General features: G+C 36.8%; 1 protein-coding gene across 5 annotated transcripts in view; it reads right to left on the bottom strand.

Annotated features, from left to right (window-relative positions):
* vps13c (vacuolar protein sorting 13 homolog C) overlaps positions 1-25,010 on the bottom strand; it is a 97,270-nt gene that overhangs the window by 41,438 nt on the left and 30,822 nt on the right. For 3 of the 5 annotated variants that reach the window (XM_066701863.1, XM_066701859.1, XM_066701861.1), the window contains 26 exons: positions 24,211-24,270; positions 23,672-23,752; positions 16,097-16,154; positions 14,955-15,082; positions 14,465-14,571; positions 13,968-14,139; positions 13,475-13,537; positions 13,035-13,170; positions 12,447-12,541; positions 12,152-12,294; positions 11,606-11,798; positions 11,376-11,490; positions 10,704-10,840; positions 10,392-10,524; positions 10,094-10,211; positions 9,745-9,877; positions 8,276-8,366; positions 7,521-7,621; positions 7,126-7,279; positions 6,625-6,704; positions 6,308-6,367; positions 3,346-3,496; positions 2,663-2,779; positions 2,392-2,495; positions 1,456-1,623; positions 663-698 (listed from right to left, as the gene is read on the bottom strand). In XM_066701863.1, the coding sequence (XP_066557960.1) occupies positions 663-698; positions 1,456-1,623; positions 2,392-2,495; positions 2,663-2,779; positions 3,346-3,496; positions 6,308-6,367; positions 6,625-6,704; positions 7,126-7,279; positions 7,521-7,621; positions 8,276-8,366; positions 9,745-9,877; positions 10,094-10,211; positions 10,392-10,524; positions 10,704-10,840; positions 11,376-11,490; positions 11,606-11,798; positions 12,152-12,294; positions 12,447-12,541; positions 13,035-13,170; positions 13,475-13,537; positions 13,968-14,139; positions 14,465-14,571; positions 14,955-15,082; positions 16,097-16,154; positions 23,672-23,752; positions 24,211-24,270 (2,934 nt within the window). The remainder of the gene's footprint in view (positions 1-662; positions 699-1,455; positions 1,624-2,391; positions 2,496-2,662; positions 2,780-3,345; positions 3,497-6,307; positions 6,368-6,624; positions 6,705-7,125; positions 7,280-7,520; positions 7,622-8,275; positions 8,367-9,744; positions 9,878-10,093; positions 10,212-10,391; positions 10,525-10,703; positions 10,841-11,375; positions 11,491-11,605; positions 11,799-12,151; positions 12,295-12,446; positions 12,542-13,034; positions 13,171-13,474; positions 13,538-13,967; positions 14,140-14,464; positions 14,572-14,954; positions 15,083-16,096; positions 16,155-23,671; positions 23,753-24,210; positions 24,271-25,010) is intronic. The other 2 variants (XM_066701862.1, XM_066701864.1) reach the window with 1 other exon arrangement.

Here is a 25,010-nt window from a genome sequence, read left to right as displayed (position 1 = left end):
AAACAGACTCAAAAGAGATATGTGCCAAGGAGGATTTTCATATTTAGAAAGACACACAAACTGGAACAATATTTGTAAAGAAAAAAAATAAACACTACCATTCACTGGGTGATAAAGTAAGTGGCATTCAATAATTTTAAGGCAGTGTACATCTGCATCTTTGAAACTCATTAGGTGAGCAATTATATTAAAATAGGAACCCCATTTGAGCATTCAAATCTGCAGAGAAAGAAGAGATAGCTCTCAGTTCCAAAGAATATTCATGGAAGCAACAATGCGAGACTCCCACTGATCCTCCACCTAAGCATCCACTACCCAGAGGGGGTAATTAAAAGGTTGATTAGGAAAAAGGAAACAACAAACATCTTCATAATGTTATTTTTAAAGACTATAGAGCTACATTATTATTCCACTACTGCTATGTACTATGGTTATGAAAAAACATCTAATTTACATTGTTCAGACTGTTTATGAATATAAAATTATGAAATACATAGTACATAAGGTTTAACTATCTACAGTTTTCACACCAACACCAACCACATGAATCCATTTCACTTTAGTTGAAGGTCCATCCAAATACAACAAACTCAAAGTGCAACAGTGTGTTTTTTGATAAGCGGCAAAGGTCAAAGTTTTGCTCAGCATGCCATAGCTTGTACCTGGTGAGGCGAAGAGTATTGGTAGCTAAGAAAGTCCTGAAAAGAACAAGAAAGATTTAGGTGGGGGAAAAATAAAGACAGAGAAGGCAGTCTGGAAAAGATGACGTACAGATAGCAGGAAAATTAAAAGAAAACAGGAAGTGACTCAGCACATTTAGCAGGGTTTACCCCAAACTCATATCCACTATGAGTTTGGTGTAGATGATTATTCTTTGATAAGATTCTGATAAATGAGCTTAATATACAAATATTATTAAGGCACCCATTGGTAAATACTAACGCCATAGTGTTTTTTAAATTAGGATAAAGCATGTCCGTCGCTGCCAGGAACCAGTTTATTGTAGACACCTTCCCAGTTTGGGATGTTTTGCAGATGAAATATTAATGGCATAAAAAAAGGGCAAGGACCTTCTCTCCCCATGAAGAAAGGCTGTTCCAAGTGACCTAAGCAACAAAGAATATCTTGCCTATTGGTGAAATCTTAAGCTGTTACATGAAGGATCAGCATTTCACTGCATAATGTAAAGGCCGGCATCTAAATATACTAACACAAAATGCATATGGCCAGTATAAATAATTAATTGCACATCTTATTTCACGTGAAAGTAAACTGTCCAGTTGCAGTAAGGGAACAGCTAACAGCAATGTATTGTTGGAATACACTGCACTTTTGTTATACTTATTGTCTAAACTGATCACCCTGGATAAAGCCATCTGCTAAGTAATAAATAATAATAATAATTTGGAACTTATTGGTTGTATGCTTATTCTATGACATCAAAACAAAACTCACCAAGAGGGACATTGAAAACTTGTGCAGATAGACAATCTGAATGCAGCCTAACTTCAGTGTCACTTTCCCATCAGTCTTGGAGGTGTCAGAGTAGCCATCGCCTTCTGTAGCATTGGGGTACAGCGCCATTTGGAAACTGAACACTTCCTCACCCATAATGGAGACCGCCTAGACACATTGAAATTAGAGGACAGAGAGAAATTATACAAATTTTCCTAAAAACCCTTTTTAAAGCATAATTTCCGATCTTTTGAGAAATCCATTGTGACAATTAAACACATTGAGCAAAGCACTGGAGATTGACCATTTAAAACCATCCTTTAAGTGATTTGTTTCATCACTGTGTTTTGGAAACCATAGCTTTAGCCTCAGAAATATGAAATAAGAATATTTACACTAATTTCTAAACAAGTGCTGATGGTGTATCTATCTCGCTATAGTCTGCCTATGCCAAGGGCCGGCCCTAGTTAGGAGATATGCAAACCATAAACAGGCAGTCGTGAATGTGACTATTTCAGAAGCTCTGAATTTGCCATTATATCAGAAACTTATTGTCTGCAGAAAGAAGCATTGAAACATGGCAGCAATGTCTGAATCAAGCGCGACACAACATGAAACAGGGTGATGTTATGATTGTCTTCCAAACACACACCGTCTTTGTTCTTTTTAATTGGCTAATGTTTCTTAAGTTGATTCATTAATATTACAAAATTTGTAAATTCATAGGTTCTCTTAGACAAATAGTTTAGTTTAAATTTAAGTGAATTAATGTCCTGCGTTTGATGAATAAAGGAAAGTTCTGAAATATCCCAAATGTATGTTCACATTTAATAAACCGAATGTCTATTTCCATATTACTTCAGCACCAATACACACAACCCTCTCTAATTAAAAATTGATTAGTGACACATGACACAAGTTAAAGCTCCGCCATACCTTTTTGTGAATGGTTTTTGGGTCTACATCTGTCACAACGATGTCCCTGAGTCTTGCAAAAACTTGAGTCTCTTTTGCCTGGACAAACACCGATGCGTCTATACCTGTGAAAATAACATATTGTACTCCTTAACCACAGAACGACAACTTCCTGTGATGTTTGGCCTTCTTCTGATGTTTAGTGCTTCTAAATAAATTGGAAACATTCTCATATTTCGACCAGAGCATCCTAATAACAATAACAGAAACAATCTCTGCCATTTTTACTTACCCTGAACTTTTATGTCAGCAATACTGCGACTCTCGTCAAACACCCCAACCCGGAAGGAGCCCAGCTTTGCGTAGACCTTGAGATTGTAGACATCTTTGTTCTTGGACCCCTTTGACACTGCAGAGAAAAAAAAACAAGGACAATTCAGTGTTACTTTCTATTAAACCCAACACAGATCTGTACAACACTAGACATGATAACTCAATCCTCCTGTTATCTCCTGATCTTCAGTTTTGGTGAGCAAACTGATCTCATCTCAAGAGTGGTGCCGGATGTTTTGGAAACATCTCACTGAATGTTGTCTATCTAGATGAGGAATTACCACAGATTACATTGTTGGAAGCAGAGGATTCAGGATTATTTTCCAAACTTGTCTTAAATCTGAATAAAAATCAAAACATTAGATTTTTTGGGGGAAGGGTTTCCTGCATATACATTTGCTCCTTTGAAATCTGTCGAGAAACATTTAATTTCTGATAATAATCTACTTTTCAAAATGTCCCATTATAAGCCATTTAGGGAATACATATACCCCATTACTTGGAATGACAGTATTTTCTAGAAAATGTACCATTCATGACATTTCTGAATACTGAATAACAAATACTGAATACTGTTTCTGAAATTATTTCCCAACAATGGCAAACACATATCAGAAGTTGTATTTAACTATCATGCTGCACCTTTCTTTGCAGGAGTCCCTTTCCCAGTTTGCTTTTTGGTCCCTTTCTCCCCTGAGCCAGGCAGGTCTTGTGGAATGGTGGCAGTGAGGTAGTTGATGGTGGACAGCAGAGCTTTGGTATGCAGGAGGAAGTCGAGAGACGAGAATGCCACCTGGATTTAAGCACAAAGGTCCTGTGATACCCTAGGTTATACCTGAGCCTGCCCTGGAGATGAATCCCCACTTGTTCAGATGCTTCACGAATTTGTTCAATTATGTCAGGAATTTCTGTTCACTTCATAAATGCATCATAGGCCAAATCGCCCATTCAAAAGCAGAGATGGATTGAAACAGTTTTGGTTTCTGACTTCCATGACTTTAATACAATTATCTGAAAAACTACAACATTATGTACTTATTACAAGGATAAATAAGTGATTTATCTAGTCCGCTGAGTTTCAGATCAATGCCATACTCTTGGTCTGTTAGACGGTGTTGAATAACTGGTCCACAGAAGGTTTCTTAACCTGATGCTTTCAGGTAATCTTCACAGGAGAAAGAAAGGCTTTCAAAAGCATGGTAGGAAGTGAGGTGAAGAGATATTTCCATTTGTATCATACATAGGAAACAGAAATCCTTGTCACTGTATAGCATTAGAGATCACATCTGTTGACTTTCTATTAATAGAATAATATAAATGTCAAGTACATTTATTATCCCTCAAAATGTACCCATAAGACACTCAGCACCATCCAGGATGAACTAAAATTGATTTGTCTGGATTGCTGTCACATAATATGATAAAACTGTATAATGTCTGCAATCAAAAGAACATTGAAGTTTACAATGAATTTGCTGGAAACAATGGGGGGGAAGAACAATGCTTATACAAGGAGCAGTATTCGAAACTGGGTTTCAGCATGAGCAGAGAAGGGCGTAATGTGTAATCCAATGCTCCTACCAGGAGGAATTTCACACAGTTTTTTGACAAAATACCATCACATATTTTTTCCATATTTCTCAAGAATGGTGGTACAATAAAATAACTGTATTCATTGTTTCAGCTACATAAACAAAATAATAAATTAAAGAGATTGGTTTTCCTGCACAGATACGTCTGCTGTAATAATAACCAATAATAATAATAATAATAATAATAATAATAATAATAATAATAATAATAATAATAATAATAATAGCCATTACTATTTCTTTCTTGTTTGTTTCTTTTCCCAAGTCATAATTTCATTTCTATCCATCCTTTTATATCTATTACATAACTTACATAATCAAATGACTGATCTGTGCAGTAGGGTTAATAAAACTACCCAAGTCTATTTAAAAAAAGAAACACAATGGTAGTGGGTGATTATAAGTCAGTTGTTGACTCCTTTAAGTTACAGAACAGCATTCCACCCCTCAGCTGGCTTTTGGAAGGGCACGGCTGTGATACATATACGACAAGGACAAGTCCAGCTGCAAGTTCTGTGCGATTACAATACATCTCCAGTGCCCCGCCGCTTCCGATATCGACATAAATAATAAATAAACAATAAATAAATAAATAATGTTGATTTGGTGACACACTTTCCCTAAAGTCCATGATAGCTTCCATGTGTGTTTGTGTGTCACCACTGAAGGTAAACTAGATCAACTAAATGCAGCACCAACAAGTACAATTACAGTAACTTCCTACAGTCTAGTCATATACCTTTAGGAGATAAAACTTGGCACATAAGTTATGTATGGCTTAGTCACAGCTTTGAATCATACAACATGTTATTTGATTTCCTAAAAAATAATGAACGGTTTTAAATACATGAGAACAGGTCAAATCCATTATCTTAGCCCAGAGTTTCTATGGTGCATGTAAGATGTCTAGACTCAGAAAATTGCTGATCTGTAGTCACATTATATTAGAAAACTATTTAAAGTACCCATGTTGTATTTATTTTATTTGTATTGTTAATTTTAAAACAAGTTTCAGTATATTACAAAGAAACTGCATTCAATTATGATTTCGCAGCCCTGGTGATTGTGTGTTTTGAGTAACCTGAAACACAAAACCTATGACAAATGGCTAAATTAACTCCAGCAACCAGAAAACAACATAGATCAGGATTCATGGGTAAAGAAACCGAAAACACCATTCTGTCAGGCACACCTACGTGGGAAGAGAAAGAGTGAATAGAAAAACAAATGATCAGAGCAACAGATTCAGCCTTTTAAATTCAAATTTTAGAACACTGTTGCAGGAAGATCAGTCCAATCAAAAAGAGGAATTCATTGAAAAGTCACGTGTTCCTTTTTTGAGGATTAATGAACAGAACGTTTCATAGAAGAAGAATCATTGAACATTTGTAATGACTAAACTAGCTCAATATTGTACAATGGGATGTCACAAAATGATACCTCTATATCAGTTCAATGTAGGGTACAAAGACTTATCCTACCCATGCTCTGACCTACTGCCAATTACAATGAAACCTATAATCAATGTTGATGTTTTTTTTACATTTAAACTTAAAGCATGTTTTTTTTATATACATATTAAAATCATACTAATAGTTCAATCTGTATTTAATGAGACACACTCAGGGTTATATTAAAAATATGCTCACTACTGATGTTCATCTTAGTGAGGGGTTTGGATTAAATGGTGTTACGGGCTTTATACATTCCTTCTTCAAAGGCAAAAAGGCAAATATGAGTCCTGGCTTTCTGCGTTACGTAAGATCAAGTCATTTCTCCACCTATTAAGTGCTAATTAATAGTAAGAGTAAGTGCACAAGATTGTATTCTGTTTACGGAAATTACTTTATCTTAAAATCACATTATTTACTCCGGAAGTTGTCCCCCAAACGGCCACTTAAAACAGCAGCTTGTGGAGGTGCAAGGAAAAACAATATACCTCTATCAACTTTGACAGCATATCAGTGGTTGTCCTGGACGACCAAATAAAAACACACCAACACACTACTCACCTTTAATGTTTGCTCGGTGTTATCGAACGTGGTTTGAAAGTTAGGTCCAGTGGTGACAGCCTGCAAGAACAATGCATAATGCATAAACAAATACTCATATCTATTTTTATATCAAGAGGCAGGATTGTGTACTTCATGTTTGCATATGGAACTACTCTACAGCTTGCACTGCTTCTTAAGTTACTTTGACAGAGAAGGTCAGTGGAAGTGACGGTGTGTTATTAACAATGGAATTTATGTTTGTTTTGTTTTTAATCCCAATGAATGATAAATATAGCAGAAACAGCGGGAAAACCCAAGATAGCTGCAATACTTACTTTGATGTATTCAACTTTCAAAAGGTCTGAGCCAGGTTTGTCTGAAGAGCTAATTAAATGAAGAGGCTGATTTTGGACATCTGAAATGAAGCACAGGATGTGCCACTCTGGGTTAAAGACATCTCTGACAGACTAAAAATAACTCAGAAAATGAATTTAAAAATGACAGCTGAATAAATGCAATAAATATAGTAAAGGATTATAAACAAATACTTAACAAAGATGATGCTTTTAAGATCACGACCTACCATGAATAAATCATGGGGGGGATCCCTGCATGTTTATTTTAGTCACCACTGCATTCAAAGATCCACAACATTGTTCAACATCATGCCAAAATAAATGTGCTGATTGTCAAAATGCTGGGCCATAGGGATAGGGATGTCTTCAACACCACATTTTAGAGGAATAAACACTATAAACACTATAGCAAACTCTAGTGGCAAAAGATCTAAGTTGGATCCAGGTTTTTCAATACGGGGAAAAAAAAAACCTCCATACCTGTAATTTCACAGTAATCCAAACTGATTTTTCTTAAATATGAAGTGACTGTTAAATCATAGGCACGGATTTTGCCTTCAGCTCCCAGCTGTGAAACACTGAGTGCCAGAACAGTGTTCTCTTGGTCTCCATGCCGTGTTAGCTCTAGCAAAACCTACATGAAAGAAAAAGGGTCAAAAATTACACTGACTGCTACTACACAGGTTAAAGAGCATTCTCTAGGAACTTTATCTGAATCCTTTTGGATCTGCCATGACCTCCGGCTTTTAAAAATGATCCACTTCTGGGTAATTTCTTAGTATGTGGACAATCTGTGAATGCTGTGAATCTTGAGGTAAAAAAAAATCACATGCAACAGAAATCTTGTCCACTGTGGAAAATCTTAATAACTGTACCTCCTTGAGTTCAAAATTAAACTGCAGGTCTGTTAGTTCCTCTACTGGAGCTCTTTGAGCCTCATCCCCGGTTGGATGCTCACCACCATCCTCTTCAGAATCTGAGGAAAGCCCAATAAATATCCCATTCAAAAACAGCCGATACATTGATGGAATACCACCATAAAGAATGAAAAAGAATAACGGCGTTCTAATAAATTCTTATAAAAGAATGCATCTGTCAAAGTTGACACATTGAATACTCAATTCAGTTCTTTGCTGAAAAATAATATAATTGCCTTATGAGACATGTTTCCATTTGGCTTCTTAAAGTTTTTATACATTTCTTTGTTTCCATCAAAAGGGGGCGATGTTGCATAAAAGAACAGCAGAGGCTTTCTATAACATCTACCGAATGTTTAGCTTCTTAAACAAATGCAGATGTAAATACTATATAAAAAGGTAATAAACAATTATGAGATGCATACTACATAAAATAACAGAATAAAATGAGGAGCAGAAGTGAGTGCTAGCAGCAATTTATTTTGCAAAGGCAAATTGAAGAAGTTATATTTTTAAATTGAAGACCAGCTGAAAAAACGATCGCTAATCAGTTGGGTCGCACTGGTAACAGAAAAATTCAAACTCACTCAAAATTTTACTTTCATTACTTTTTAGAGGTTGGGTTATAGTCCGGGCTAATGTAACCAGACAAGTCTTAATACACACACAATCAGCATTACACGGCACAATGGGTTAAGAATTGAAACACCAACCTGTATCTTGAACATCCAAAAGGACCGAAGGACTTAGGCTCTGTTCAAAACGTACCCCAGGTCTGGCTTCCACTAATGGAATAGCTGGTATCTAAAACAAAAGGAAAAGCTTAACTGACAGAGCATTCTTCTTACAAGTAATTTCTTTTTTTTATTTTAGATTCTCTGTGGCCATTGTTATAGAACATTAACTGAAAGAAACGCTTCATAGACGCAACGTATGAATCACTTTACTTCATACAGTGTTCATTGTCTTTCAGTACAAAAAAGCTGCACATCAGAGAGGCGGGGGAAAGGTACAAGGGCAGGCACAATTAGGCAATATTCTCAGAATATATGGAAAGCCTGGAATAATAATGAAAGCTGTGGTTTAATTTTATACCATATTGTTACAAAAATATTTATTTAAAAGTAAAAGGGGACAAGATATATCTATCAATATCTATATTGAAATAGATATATTTTATGATGTTGTGCAAGGCCGCATGACAAGAGACAGCCCCGAGATGCGCTGTACATCCCCGGACCGCAGGGAAGGTGATTTAACGGGGGAAAACCTGACCTGCTATTCCCTCCATAACTGGCTTCCCCCCTTGACACAATAGGAAGCGTTCAGCTTCTTTTTGGGGAGAGGCAGGGAGGAGAGCCAGTATGTCTGTGAGAGAGAGTGAGAACGAGAGAGGAGCACAAAGAGATTAACGGGTAGTATTTATGGACATCGACATTAGACTTGGCTCACAGACTTTATTTGGCTGCCAGAGTACTGTGTCTTTTGGTTTATGCTTAGTGAATGTGTAGAGAGGGACCCGTTTATATGTTAAGGAATGCTCCAATAAGAGTCAGGATTTTGTTTGTGTTTTGGTCGGTCTCATTTGGTCGGTTTGAACACAAGCATTGTATTTATATAATAAATTCATGTTCTGCACTGTAACCCTGCCTATTGTATAGTAAGCCCTGCCTTGAGAGCTTGGACACTGTGTCCAAACCCACAAGGTGTCACAATAATTTGGCTGCATTTAGGCTATTGTTTCTATAGTACACTGTAGAGTTCCCGAGTGGCTCAGCTGCTATAAGACTCCTTCAAAGGCCCAGGCTGGCTCCTCCAGCTGACTGCATGACCACAAGAACCATGTACTATTCACCAAGTGCTGCTGGAATTGATTAGGCTCAAAGTGAGCCAGGGCTTCCAAAGCACAACAGTAATCCTTGTGACTGGCCTGTGAGCCTACAGCCTGCTCAATGGAAGCTGTATCCCTTCTCCTCACAATGTTCTAGCTCTGCTGTTGGCGCAGTGAGCTGTACAGATATTTTTATTTTATTTTCAGAAGCATTACAGGCTTAAATATCACTCTTATTATTATAAATATGCATTGTTTAGATTTTGACACATTAATTCGTTCTTTGATCATTTGCCTTCCTGCTCTTTTTAATCTCTGGGATTTAATCTCTCACGCTGCGGCCAGACTGACCTTTTTTGTGGGGGTGCTGGGGGTGGAGGCCATTTGTGGCAGGGGGATGCTGTTAACAAGATCTATGACATCCTGGAGTTTCTGGTCTGACATCTTTACGTGCAGCAAGGGAAGTTCTCCTGAAATCTTAAATCTGAAACAATTAAATAAAAGTCACACTGCAGAAAAGAAGAGGAAAAACATTCCACAAAGCAGCAAACAGCTTTTCCTCTTTCATGAAAGAAAGGACAAACTTATTAAGTGTTTGTATGTCCTCATGGTTACAGAGGCTCTGCTCTGTATTGGGAGATTCCTCCTGCATGTTCCAGGATGAACACGCTGTCTAAATAAAAGAGAGGGATCTGCATACTTGGCCATTCTGACATCTTTCTCCACCATGGCCTTGGCTAGTTGCACCTTGATGTCCAAGGGACGCAGAATATGCTGCTTCGAGGATTTCTGGGAATGAGCAGCTTTCCAATTCTCTCCTGTAGAAAAATACATAGAAAAAAGCATGGCCGTCAATACCAACCAGAATAAGATCTTCTACAGCCTTTAAAGGACAACATGTTTCCCCAGAATGATGACAAATAATTACTGAATTAATGCAAAAGGCATTCACATTTGAAAGAAGGAATCTGATGGAATTGAGTAGAAACCTAACATACCAGACTTGCTAAAGAGAACTTGTACGCTTTTGAGTTCTAGGCTGTATCTTTCATAGGCCCTGTCCATGATCTCTTCCAGGGAGGAGAAACTTCCAGAGATCTGCTTGTTGGCACCTTGATCTATGCTGTTCAGCTGCAAAAGATATAATAATTTAACTCTGTGAGGGGAACACATTTAAAACTCCATTACCATTAAATTATAATACAGATATTAAACAATTCCCAGAGGAAGGGCAGGTATATCCAACTCTTCATGGATTAAGTTTATAGTATAATTATACTTAATACAGTACACAGTTTTATTACACATACCTGCAAACTACCAAAATCTAGGATTACCAGGTCTGATTTCCCATCATAGAAGCCCGATTTTGGCACCAGAAGGTACGAGGGCTTTAAATTGATCCTGAGATCAAGCACTTTACGCGTTTTGATGATATGTGAGAGACCTGAAAGTAATGCACAAACATAATTATGACATATCTATAAATGCTTTAATTCAATCCAGTTTATTTGTAAAAACACCTAATTTTGGGCTGTTTTTCAGAGTTTTATATAATGAGCCTTGTTCTTCTTTGAAATTATATAAAAGAACAAATCAGTTTTTGATCAGTCTATCCAAGCCACAATATTTAGGAAATGAAATTTCCACAAGTTTCATGCTATGTTTTTAAACATTAATCAAAACATCACATTTCTCAAGCACCTGACCTGACTGTCTGACATTCTGTAAGTACACTCTGTGCTTTTTAAGATGTACAGCATATTCTAATGAATGAGCTTAATTTATTTTTTTAAGTTCTCAATTGTGTTTGATAAATGTATTACAGAATTTTCATTTCTGTTCATTTTACAGGTGATTTGTTATGCAGTACACTGAACAAGTGGTATGACGCCTACCGTTGCAAAGGGCAATTCAAATCACGCTGAACTGCAAACTGATAACAGCCATGTAGGATAATATCATTCAGATTTACGGTTTACCTGCAGCCGTCTTCTCCTTGATCTCCTCCAACTTCATCAAAGTGGCAGAAGTAAGCACTTCTAGATCTACCCCTTTGCCAGTTTTGAAAAACTCTGCCAGACTATTGACTGTCATCTGAGAAAATATGACAGAAATGCATTTTAACTGCTCCTCAACTGAACAGATCAATGCTGTGTAGCTGTGGTGACAAACACAGGTAAGATGGTTATAAAGGAGAGAGTATATTTACAGCATCGTAGATGATCTCCACCGGCTGGGACTGCACCATCAGCACCTGGTCAGCATTGCTGGCCTCTGGGTTGAGTTCGAACAGCACAGTGAGCAGGGAGGATTTGGAGTCGCCCATCGAGGCAATGAGAGAGGGGACAGAGCCATGCTGCTTCAGCCCAGTTACGTACCAGTGCTCCAGTTTAGCTTCCACTCTAAACAGCAAGTTGGGCACAATTCATTGTTAGTGACACAGAAGAAACAGCGGGAAGTATGATAATTCAGATCATATCTTTTGATAAGAAACAAAATATAGATGTGGGTCAAGGATTTAAGAAAAGGAGTATATAATGAGAATGTATAATAAGAACTACATAAAAGCACCTTAAATATCATAACAGACACAAATTAAAAGAGAGCCTATGCACCAATTTGCCGTTACTTGAGAAAGACCATAACATCAAATATATGTTTATTTCTAAAACTAGTTCAGCTGCCACAGTGTTAGTTTTGGTTTCTTTTTAAAGATGACTTCCGTTGGGCTGATGGTGAGTAAGACAGCTCTTACTTTAAGGCCTGTGCTGCCGGCCGCTGTGAAATGCTGGTGCTCAAGGCGATCATCTGCACTTTCAGTATCTCCGGCACGTTGGGCTCCTCCCGAACTGTGATGGATGTGCTGAACAGCTGGAATGTTATCACTACTGCAATGTACTGAAACACAGGAGTGACAGGACCAACAGGATTCTTCAGTGAATCAATGTCTTCATTTTATTTCCATGTGCTTAGTTTTTTCTCCCAAGGTGTAAGGATGTTAATGTAATTTGTAACCCTTCCAAAAAAAAAAAAAAAAAATTAATACCAACCTCCTTGGGTAAGGAGAGATTATGGGAACTGCCGCTGTAACCGATGGCAGTGTACAGTTTGGCCTTTTCTTCAGGAGTCATTAACTCATCGATACCTAGAGAGGTGAAAAGAAGAAACAGAAGACAGACCTTCTTCAACAGCAATGATAACACATGCTTAATGTATCTAGAAAGGCTACTGCAAGACAGCTGCTCAGTTTGGGAGGATGGATAACGCATTCTAAAAACTCTTGATTCTTGTTAACCTTCCATGCTTCTCCTTTACAAGGCTGTTCTCTGTAGATTTCAGTTGAGTTGAGCCAATTATAAGCATTTCCTGAATATCAGCCTTTGCCTGGGATTGGGAGCGATTTGACAGATAGGCAGGTGGTAAAAATGCAGACAGTGAGTTCTGAGATGTAGTCAAACTGCTGATCTTGTCTCGTCTTATTTTCACAAATCAAAATTAGGTTTATTAGCGCAAAACAAAATAATGTTTTGGAATTGCACTGCTTTGGGCAGTGGCTAAATTCTACCTTAGATAGAGATCTGCTGTATTATTTGGCAACTTTTTGGTATTAAATTGAGAAGGTCAGTCTAGTAGCTTACTGTCAGCCTCTTTTGAATCCTCCTCCACTTTTTTCTCCCCTTTCTTTCTTCCAAAAAGTCCACTGAAGAACCCTCCTCCACTCTGCTTCTCTCCACCCTGCTTCTTCCCCACAACCTTCTCGCCAGATCTCACCACCTGAAGAGATGAAACATAAATGATTTAGTCCCATCAGATCTGGTATAGTTTAGAAATGGTATAGTATAAATAAGTACTGTAACATTTTACGGGAATAAAAAATCCAGAAAAACTACAACTTAACAAGTAAAACACAATAGAATGGGAAATGTTTGTAAAGGCCAAGAGGGGTCTGCTCTATGAATGTAATTTAGTATGCATTCTTAATAACTTGAGTTAACTCAGCAGGTAATAACACAAATTTAATAAATATATATAATAGCCTACTACAAAAACTACTACTTATAATATTAATAATACAAACCTCCATTTGTGTCTGTTGACGAGCTAGGGTTATATTGAAAACATCAAGAATTTTCTCTAGCTCCTATGGATAAAGAACACACAATGAAGATCCAGATTCATTTACAGAAGTAATTTACATCCCTCAAATTTAAGTTAGCATCTTTCCTTTGGTAACCTGATTTCAAGTCATAAGTATTACATGACTTAAGAAAAAACATCAACAGTATACAAAGTAGTTTTTCACATCTGAAACGAGCAGAACCAAAACAGATTACCAACGAAGCTCAAGTATAATGCCATGTGCAATCAAGCATAAGTTAAATAAAAGACTTTTATAATCACGTGTAATTTTGCCAAAGCAATAAAGATCCATGTGTTTTTTTTAAAGGATCTAGTCATGTCAGAATCATTAACTTCAGGAAGGAAATATGCAATCTATTCTCGTAATAATGCCATGATGGGGGCTATTTCATTGAAGAAAGTCACAGATATGATGATGATGATGAAGTCACCTGAATTTGCTTTTCTATGTCATCTCTTAGTTTGCTCTGTGTTAGTTTGGTTTTGTAAACTGCTTTGTAAGCCTTTAGGGTCTGTCTGTGCTTTCTAATATAAGCCCAGGACCACATTTGATTTTGTCTCCTGATGTGAACCTCCATCACACTGGTAATACAATAATTCCACCTGTAAACAATAGAGTCAAAATTAAACCATGAGTAACACAGAAGGAAATTCAACTCAATGTTACAGCATGCTAAATATATATATATATGTATGTATAAACCATCCATATCTTAAGTACTATAAAATTAGCAAACGTGTTACTGAAACTGCAAATGACACAAAGAAACATGGAAAGATGTAAATATATATATTTACATTTCATAATAAGCCAACTTTGGAACTTTCATATTAAATTGATTATTAGAAAGGTTTTGAGTATTTAAATATCATAAACTCTTTAAGCCATATTCTTAGGATTGGTAAAGCTTTTTTCCTAGTCACTCACCATTGTTTGGCATTCTTGTGGACAGGTAGCTCTGGTCTGTATTTCCTGTATGGGGCATTTTTAACCATACAGTCTATGGATTCAAGAAGGTCTACCATAGTGAGATACTGAAAAAATAATCAAACAAATAGATAGTCAACACCCATAATTGTATAAGGTATGTGTATGCAGAATGTTAAATATACAGCTGTAATGTATGAGGGAGCTTTATTGAAAATGGCTATATGGTTACTTGGATGGTCAGATGTTCCTACATACCACTGGTTCTCAATCCTGGTGTTGTATATAGACACGGGCATATGACATAAAAACAAACATTTAAAACAGGGGAATGGCTTACAACATTTGAAATGTGATTCCCCCATTTAGGAGGGAACTGGTTAAAAAAGGCTTCAAAGCAAATAACCAGTACTGTAAAAAGCTGTGTGGCTCCAACATATTATTGTATACAAATTATTTCATAACAAACCACCACAGTTTTATTCCTTACCTGTGGCTTGGTCATTTCAATGGCGATATTTTGCACAGTCAAATCCAAGCTGACTTTTGGAGATTTTAGTTCAATCTCAGCGTAGGGGTTAATGCACAGTTTTGCAGAAGCAAATATTGGTTTGAAAACTTGGGAGAGAAAAAAAGAAAATTAATAATAATTACAATTGCTGGAAATTTCCACAGTACCAAAGCCAATGAAAAAGTTTGACTGCTTTCTTAAATGGTGACTGTTCTCTACGATGAATCAATGTCAACTGACTAGTAGTGCCTTTTTCGATCTCCTATTCACGATGCATGTACAGTGTTGGTCTTAAATCCTGCAATTCAGTGCTTCTAATGCTGTTGTGCTCTCGCATCACCAAACATCTGAGGAAAATATGATGACTTTCTTGTGGATTCATTCCAAAAGGTGCCAATTAATGCACCACTTTGAATCCCAATATTATGAATCAAAGCTTACAGGATCCCATTTAAGTGTATATTTTCACTGTACCTTTCATGAGCTTATGATGTGCAGAGATGAAACTCATTGATATCAGTAGGTATTGTTCGACCTAATCACACATCAGTAATTAACTCCTGTTTGCTTCTCATATTGCATCATATTTGTATTATTTATTATGATATTTATGATTAATAATATGAGACTGGTGTGATGCCATAGTAGTTGGTCTTAATATTGTCAGAAAGCTTTGACATTACAGAAATTGTATTTTTAAGCTAGCCAATCAAATGTGGTGGTGTTTTCGCACACAGAGACTTTATACTAGAGGCAACTAACATTGCATAACAGTATCTTCCTGCAAGAGTGTGTAACAGGGTGCTCAACTTGTGTAATCCATTGTTATTGGCTATTGCAGGCGTAATGCATGGGTAAAACATGGGTATTGCAGATCGAAAGACAAGCTGCATTTTGACTGGCAAAAAAACAATACATAAATTCAATCAATTAATCAGATGCTAATGTGGGTGTCTGGAGATAAAAGACTGCTCAGATATAGGAGAGGATTTCCATGGTTTCCCTTGTGGCTTGGTTCTGTTGCTATGGAGAGCAAAGGGAATCCTAATCCGAAAAAAAGAGATAAAAGCTCTCTGTTCCCATGCTAACTTATATTGTGTTTTTTAGTTTTGCTTACGTACTGTATTGGTAGTCTTGGAGCTCAGTGTTGGTTGTACTGATTCCTGCTTTAAGCTTTGCCTGTAGAGAGATAGAGACAAGAGTTCAAAGAGAGCAATTAAAACACCAGGGTCCTGTGTGAGAAGGGAAAACAGCTTGAATGATTCCAAAGCCTTATGGATAAAAAAAAAAAAAAAACACTAATACAGGAATGTGTCTGTGGATTGTAGTTTAGAGAGGAACCCTGGAACTTGAATAAAGGCAACATATTTTTTTTTTAATGGAGAATCTTGGTTAAAAAACCTTTTGAAAGGATCTAATTATCTAATAACCAGACTACTACATGAACAGCTCTTGTCTTGGCTAATCATTTGTCAAAGCCAGTTACCAACAGATTGATGAATACTACATTAAAGCAGGATACATATAGGTATAAACAGGGGCATGTTTGTCAATTTTGGGGCCCCAATCAAAGCTCAGTTTAGGGGCCCCTCCACCTCTACCTGTCATGACACAAGCTTTTAATCACAAACAATAAGGTCACAGACAAAAGACTGTCATCAACAAGTTCTCTTTTGGAAATCATACTGGAAATACTTATACTTATAAAAACAAATAGTGCTATAATAAATCATAAATAACATTTAAAGTACATATTCAATTCAGTAGCTACATAAATAAAACCTGATCACTTACTGTCTCGTTTGATTTAGATCAAATACTTCTAAATGTCCTACGATTCCAAAACAGCCTTTAATTAAATCCCACAGTTATAGCCACGGCAGTTGTAGTCTTTTAAACTGTTTAATCTCACCCCTATTTATCGATAACTCCGGCTACATGGTTGTAACTGCAGGCTTCCAATGGAAACTGTAGAACTACAGGCATCACTCTGTCGGCTTGTTGACATGGGGTGCGTTCATGTTGCGCAGACTTTTGTCATTCTGCAAGGAATTTGACCATTTAGTCAATGCTCAGACTTTCGTCTGATTCGTGTGACTTCAGAGTTATGAATACAAACATACTTCTTAGCATAACAATACTAAATACTGAAACAAAAATTGCCCACAATGATAAAAAATAAATGAAAAAATGTCCTAATGTATTTTCTGGTATAATAGGCTATGAGGATTCTAAATTAAAATGAAACTTTATTCTCACAGCGCTGCTCATAGAACGGCAGCAGTGGAATTTGAACCCGGTTCTCCTGTGCCACAGTGCAGAGACCTTACCGCAGCACCAAACAGAGAGGTTTCAGCACTGCTACATTAAAAATAATTTAAATAAAAGTAATTTGTTGCAAGTTACAATTCAACCTGTGATATAACACAGGTACTAGGCATCAGGGGGCCCCCTAGCCCCTTGGGGCCCCACGCAATTGCGTGGTTTGCGTGTTGGGAAACCATGCCACTGGGTATAAACAATTAACACAATTGAATTACAAATTGTTTTATTATGTTTAATCTGAAGTGTTTTTTTGTTTTTTGTTTAATCAAAATGTCCTCTCCCTGTATGTTATCAATACAAATTATCAATACAATAACATAAACAATATGCATGTACCTCTTTTCATAGCCTATGAGCTTGTCTGGGAGTGACTGTTGACTGACTGTCACCAAGAAATAACTTTCTTGTATAGTACAGTGAGAGAAAGAAAATACCTCATTGAATAATCAGCTATTCTGGGCTAACGATGACACTGCATCAACTCATGTCAGTAGCAGCACAGAAGAACAGTAATAAAGGCCCTGTACCGTATAGGGAATCCCATTACAAGCTTTCAAATTCTGGCTTTTATTTCTCCTTTATCAGAGTATTCAGGACTGTGCTACATACAAAGTGCTATCTGCCCTTAGGCAGATGACTCTGAAACCATTTGTCATCTTTAATGAGATACTACAAATACAATGGGTGCGTCATAGCTCTCAGACACAAGTAGGCATTACTCAAGACTTGTTTAATCAGCATTAAAAAAATAAATATATCTAACTGTCCAGCAGTGCAATTAAGCAGTCTTGCTAAATGCAACAATATTACGACACAATCATGAATATATGAACTGATGTATTGCAGAAAGAGACAAACACTGTCAAGATTACAGGTTTTTTAAATTTGTTCACATCTGGTACATATTAATCAAGTGTCATTTTGTTATTTTACAACATGTTAGACTATTTTGTTAAAAGGTAACTTAGAATGTTTTACTTGAGAGACAATCAACAATCATACATTTATTAAACAAAATTAACCTGTCTGGGTATTCACAAAGACAATATTTAATTGCATCCTAAACGTGAGCCCTACCTCATCATTACAGCAAGATTAAAGCGAATTAATAACAGTGCTCATTAAAAAGATTCACTGTGGCCACAAACGTGACCTGACCATCCCATAAATGTAACTGAATAATTCAACATGGAGAATGAAGAATGAGCTGCTGATGAAATCTACCAAACCTGTACTTGAAAGGATGTTGGTTGGTACATAATCTACAAGTTTTTAATATGGGTAGAATAAACCACTTAGAATTACAGTAACTTATTAACTACTGGGTGGTAACCTAGTAATAGATTTATGCCATATTTATAGTTGGTAGATTTCCCAATAACAACATTAACACAGAAATTAAACCGAAGGACAAAATGGTAAATGGTACTAGTAACCTGGTAATTCACGTAAACAGTACATGCTTTGGGATGCATTGGGAGAGTGTATGTGCAGAGTAATTGAGAATCTTTTAAACTAGGGACCAGGGGTGCAGGGAGCTCTGACAATGGGACATGTTCCACTAAGGAAAGAAAACCAAGGGAAACTACTAGTAGGAAAGTCCTGAAATGTTTGTCCCTCAATGCCAGGAGTATAAGGAACAAAATGTTAGACCTAGAAGCCACAGTGCTGGCGGGTGACTATGATGTTGTAAGAATGACAGAAACATGGCTTACAGAAAATGATGGGGATGAATACAAGTTGGAAGGATACACACAGTTTAGGAGGGACAGGCAAAATCGAAGAGGTGGTGGGGTAGCATTATGCCAAAAGAGGCAGAAGAACTCAAATTAGATGCTAGTAATGAAACAGAATATTTGTTGGTTAAACTTTTGAATAAAAGATCCGGAGGATTAGTGGTAGGAGTGTGTTACAAACCACCCAACTCAGATATTCAGCAAGATGTTGCACTGTACAGTGTAATCAGGACTGCATGTAGCAAGGATGTGGTTGTTATAATGGGGGATTTCAATTTCAATTAGACTGGGAGTGCCCAGTTGGGACTACAGAAGCAGAAATAGAAATGGTTGAGATGGTAAATGACTGCTTTCTAACTCAATTTGTCAGGGAACCAAACAGAGAGGGCGCATGCATTGACTTGATCTTTTCAAATGACCACGATAGAGTCAGAGGGACACAGTTAGAGAACCAATGGCAAACTGTGATCACAATCTTGCACTTTGTATTGCGCTTATATTTTGTAAGTCGCCCTGGATAAGGGCGTCTGCCAAGAAATAATGGTTTTATTTTAAGAATGTACTACTTGAGGCTCAGGAGCAATTTATACCAAAACTTAGCAAATTAAGGACCAAAAAACATTGGCCAAAATGGTTTAATAGAAGTATGCAAAAAAATATCAAGAGAATGAAAATGTTGTATAGTACATACAAAAGGGATAGAGATGAAACTAAATACAAAGAATATGTTGAACTGCAAAGAGATCTTAAGAAAAAAATCAGGAAAGCAAAGAGGGAAATAGAAAGAAACATAGCTCTTGGATCTAAAACTAATGCTATGAGCTTTTTTCAATATTACAACAGCATTCAGTGTAATGTAAGAAGATGGATTATGAACAGGTTGATGTATAGGAAACGGAGGGTGTCAATTAGAGGAGTTGCTTCTAACTGGAGTGAGGTTGTTAGTGGAGTTACTGTCCACAGGGATCGGTATTAGGGCCTTTGCTTTTTCTAATCTATATTAATGATCTGGACTCTGGGATAGTTAGCAAACTTGTCAAATTTGCAGATGATACTAAAATAGGTGGCTCAGCAGATACAGTCTCGGCAGCACAGGTTATTCAGAGGGACTTAGATAATACTCAGTTGTGGGCCAACACCTGGCAGATGAAATTCAATGTGGACAAGTGCAAGGTATCACATACAAGTAACAAAAATGTCCACTATAATTACACTATGGGAGGGATAGAACTACATGAAGTAACACATGAGAAAGATCTAGGAGTCTATGTGGACTCTTCACTTTCTCCAGCCAAACAATGTGTTGAAGCAATAAAAAAGGCAAAACAGGATGTCAGGGTATATTGTCAAAAGTGTAGAATTGAGAACAAGGGCAGTAATGTTCAGACTGTACAATGCACTAGTTAGACCTCATCTGGATACTGTGTACAGTTCTGGGCTCCACACTTCAAGAAAGATATCGCTGCTCTAGAGGCAGTTCAGAGGAGAGCAACCAGACTTATTCCAGGTCTGAAGGGAATGTCCTACTGAGAGACTGAGGGAACTGAACCTTTTCACCCTGGAACAGAGGAGACTACGTGGGGACTTGATTCAAGTCTTCAAAATCATGAAGGGCATCGACCACATCAAACCAGAGGAGCTTTTCCAGATCAGCAGGGACACACGCACCCGGGGACACAAATGGAAATTGGGCTTCAAGGCATTCAAGATAGAAAACAGGAGACACAATCTGGAACAAACTCCCCAGCGATGAGGTAGATGCTGAAAATTTGGGAACATTTAAAAATAGACTGGATGGGATCCTTGGATCACTTAGTTATTAATGGACACCAAATGAGCACAATGGGTCGAATGGCCTCCTCTCGTTTGTAAAATTTCTTATGTTCTTATGCTAATAATCTTTCCTTAACATGATCATGAGTTACGTGTGACAAAGGTGTGCTTCTGAAAGAAAAGGCTAATTAAAATCAGACCAAAAAAATATATATATATAGATATATATATAATGCTAATGTTCACCCTATTCCAAGAACGAACGGTTTCCCATACTAGCTTCCTGTTGTGCAACACCTCGTCACTCGCATGCCTCAAAATATGGTTTTGGCTTGAATATTCATTTAGACTGCAATTAAATCCCTCGGCATCAGTTAACTATTAGCTAATTGTGCCTTTTTCACAAGCATGATTACCTCGACATCCTGTTTCATTTAAAAGTGTTCCCAGCAGTATTGTTGTTGTTATTAAGGCAATTGTCTACTAATATTTAGCTAGATGAGTCATTTCATTTTCATGTAAATGGTTGTACATTTAAATGCCAACTCTGATCAAAACAGTGAAGCTCATTGGCTTTCCAGGGATTCATTTGGATGAAGGATTTTCTTAGGGCTATTGGATGCATTTCTGCTTGCCAGAGTGTGCATAAGAAGAAGAGCACCATATTTAAAGCCTAAATAAAAAATACACATCATACTTCTTAAGCTGAATTACATGTGATTATTATTTCACTTACCCGCCAAACTGCAAACAGAAACTTCTGTATTTTTAGCATCAAGCTCAGTTTCCATTTGTGTTTAGGGTTAGTGTCTTTGTGGGATGAGGTGGTAGAAATCCACTATGTTGTGAATGCCATGTCACGTGCTTCTGTTACTATACGGCTGTCCTGAAACACCCTCAGCTGTTCTCAAAAGAGAGACCCTATTGCAGTAACCCCTCCACAAACAGCTTATATCCTTCTAATCAAAAGTCACAGTATGATCAGATCAGACAATACTAATGTGCTGAATGTAGCGACCAGCTGCTATGTCTGTTACCAGCAGAACGGATGCAGTAGTGGAGCCAAGCCTGTGCTTTATCTCAGGGAGCTCCGATGTCTACTGCCACTGGTGCAATAGAGCAGGGACTGAAGACCATTCAGCCGATGCAGTGTTTCGTTAAGTGCCTATTGATAAATTTTGCTGAGTGCAATTAAATATCTCCTCAGCTTCTGCCTAAGAGCACCAGGTAGGCCGCACAACCAGCTTTCACGCTGATTCATGCTCACTTGCTTAGATTGCTGCCCCGTCTAATGTGCACAGGGAGGACTACAATGAAAGATTCAAGAGAGAGGTCAGCTATTACCTAGGGCCCTCGTTCAATATGATGGACAGGACACTAGGATTAGCAACAAAGAGTGGGAGACAATGAAAAACAAGGAGCTCTGCCATCACAGCCTCCGCTCCAGCTTACAGTACATTAGTGCAGGAATATAGAGACCTGACATATTACATGAGAAGCTTTGACACAGAGATAATACAGCTCTGATAAACCACCAAGCACAAAATGGAGCAGGCCTGGAATCAGAAGCCTGATATTGAGACACAGATTCAACTATTATGGATGATATACATATGAATGTCAATGAGCATAACGTATCATCGTATGTATAGTTTTTTCTTTAAATAGGTGGTGTATTTAACTGTTAAATATTTTAGAATTTGCATAGAGGGTCATAGTATTCAAAAAACTACTATGACTACTATTATAAATAAATAAATAGAAAAATAATTTTAAAAATAGATAACAGTATAATATCATGTAAAAATCTTTCATAATTCAAAATGTGATATGCAATCAAATCAGGAGAGAGAAAATGCATTTAATAACCCCCCAAAAAGTACAAGAAACCCTGGAAGTTGAACATTGTACACACAGCAGTATTACAAGTTTTAGAAGTAAAGACACAAGTTTGATTAACTGCACAAAAGACCAACTCAAATTAAAGTCATAATGACATGCCTTGGTAGAAAGCTGCAACTGAATATGTGTTACCACTGTCAGTGATATAAAATATGTAATTCTCAATAAATGTATAATCTATAAACACTGATGTTTCCTAAAGAGGAATATTAAAAATAGTGAGATTGTGGAACAGGAGCTAAATGCTGCACACTACATACAAACTTAAAAAAAAATATATATATAATATATATATATATATATATATATATATACACACCATTCATCAAAAAGTGAAAATGTAACCCTGAAAAAGCATCAAGGCTGTTTGGATATGCTTGACTTTAAACCCAGAGAAAATGTTTTACTGATACATATTCAGTGTATTAACAGTAACCTTTTAACACCTACTAGAACAGTCTGAAAGCAGTGAACTAGCTTATTTTTAAGCTATTTATTGCATCCATATTCCTTCTAGTTAGCACTACAAGCAGCATTGTACTGGTGATGTGGCAGACATGTATACAAAAATAAATGTAGTACTGTTTGAACAAACCACCAGGCCAAAAGTATACTTTTCTTTCCATTCTTTGTTTCCATTAGTTATTGGTCTTCATAATACACTTTATCTTATGTTGAGTACTTCTAGGAAAAGTCGTGATCCTACCCTGGCACAAAATTGAATCAGGTGACCCCAGCTGAGTTCAAGTTTATCACATTAACCGGCGGTAAATCATTAAGCAAACATTTGATTTGCCAGCATATCACCTTCGGATAATATAACAAAGTAATGTAGACTCTGATATAAAAATGTATTGAAGTGAGCAAGGTATACCATATAAATGTAGGTTATAGTTGAAGGAAAGCTACAAACTAAAAAGAATAACAATTATTTAAAAATAATTAGAAAACAGAGGTTACCAGTATGTTTTCCCAGGAGCCTTTGTAGAACAATGGACTGTTGACATTCCAGTATGCACACAGGCTCTCCAGACGCACAAGCTGGAATAAACACCGAAAACAAGTCAGTCACAGCATATTTCTCCAGTCAGGATGGTTTTGCAATCTTTTAGAAATATTATTTTTGTATGCGTTTTATTGTAATGAGTTAACTGGATAGACAACTAGCTGGATATCTGGACAGAGTGACAAGCACAAGTCAACCAGATGGACTGACAGACTGACAGGTTGACAAGTCCACAGACAGAACAGACCATGCTGAGAGAGAGATCAAGGGACATACAAAAAAATATATAATAAAAACAAAAAGAAAAAGGGTGAAAACCTAGAGTGAAACTCCTTGACATTACTGTCTAGAGAGCTAGAGGTACAGGTAAAAAGGGATCTCATTAAAAATAAAACAATATGCCCAAATTGATCTGAATGAAAAAGATGATTAGATTAGACAAGACTACACTTGATTGTGTGATATTTTTATTGTGATTACTGATGTTTGTTACCTTATAGATGATTTTGACTGTTTCATTTAGTATGCATGGCTTCCAGTTTTCATCTGCTGTCTGTGAAAAAGGAGAGAATTTAACAATTTTAACATCCTATTTGTTGGCTATAAAAATCAACCCGTGCTCAAAGGCACCAAATGCATGTTCCTAAGAAAATATGTTATCAGTAAAGACTTCAATCAAGTTTTTTAAAATCAGCTAGCTAGCATTTTATTGAAAACTGTTATCACAGTCACATCCAGTCCCAAGGCGCTTTGCTTAATATCCAACATTTATAAATCTATGATTATATAAGTGAATATAATTTGTGATTGGGGAAAAAGTAAAAATAGCTTATGTAAACTATTTTCAAATGTTTAAGCTTTAGTAGTTTTCATAATTCTAAAGAAGCGTCTAATTTTTCTCACTGAATTATGTTAGTGAAGCTAACCATTCAACGAAGAGAAAAAGGTTTGGAGAACACATTTACTGAAGACTGCCACTTTTTGCTTATGCACAAAACTGTTACTTAATTCAATTTCCTGTTCACTTTGATCCAAGTAAGCTCTGAGTGCTGCACACTAATTAAAGCTCTCTTCCTTGGGTGACAGGTCTTCAAAGAGGACACCGTGTTCTCCTCTGTTTGAACAGAAAACTGCATACAAATTTATAACCAAAATGAATGCAGCAAATGACCTCTCCTTCCTATTCTACAGAAAGGTACAGAATGCCCGAGATATAATTTTCTTGCTTCGTATCAATGAAAATTTTACTCTCTGACAATTACTGCCACAGACAGTGTTTCTAAACAAAGATAA

The sequence above is a fragment of the Amia ocellicauda genome, chromosome 4, assembly GCF_036373705.1.
Source record: "Amia ocellicauda isolate fAmiCal2 chromosome 4, fAmiCal2.hap1, whole genome shotgun sequence".
In the NCBI taxonomy this organism is placed as follows: Eukaryota; Metazoa; Chordata; class Actinopteri; order Amiiformes; family Amiidae; genus Amia; species Amia ocellicauda.
Note: the sequence above shows the minus strand (reverse complement) of the source record. Positions and strands in the feature narration are given on the sequence as shown.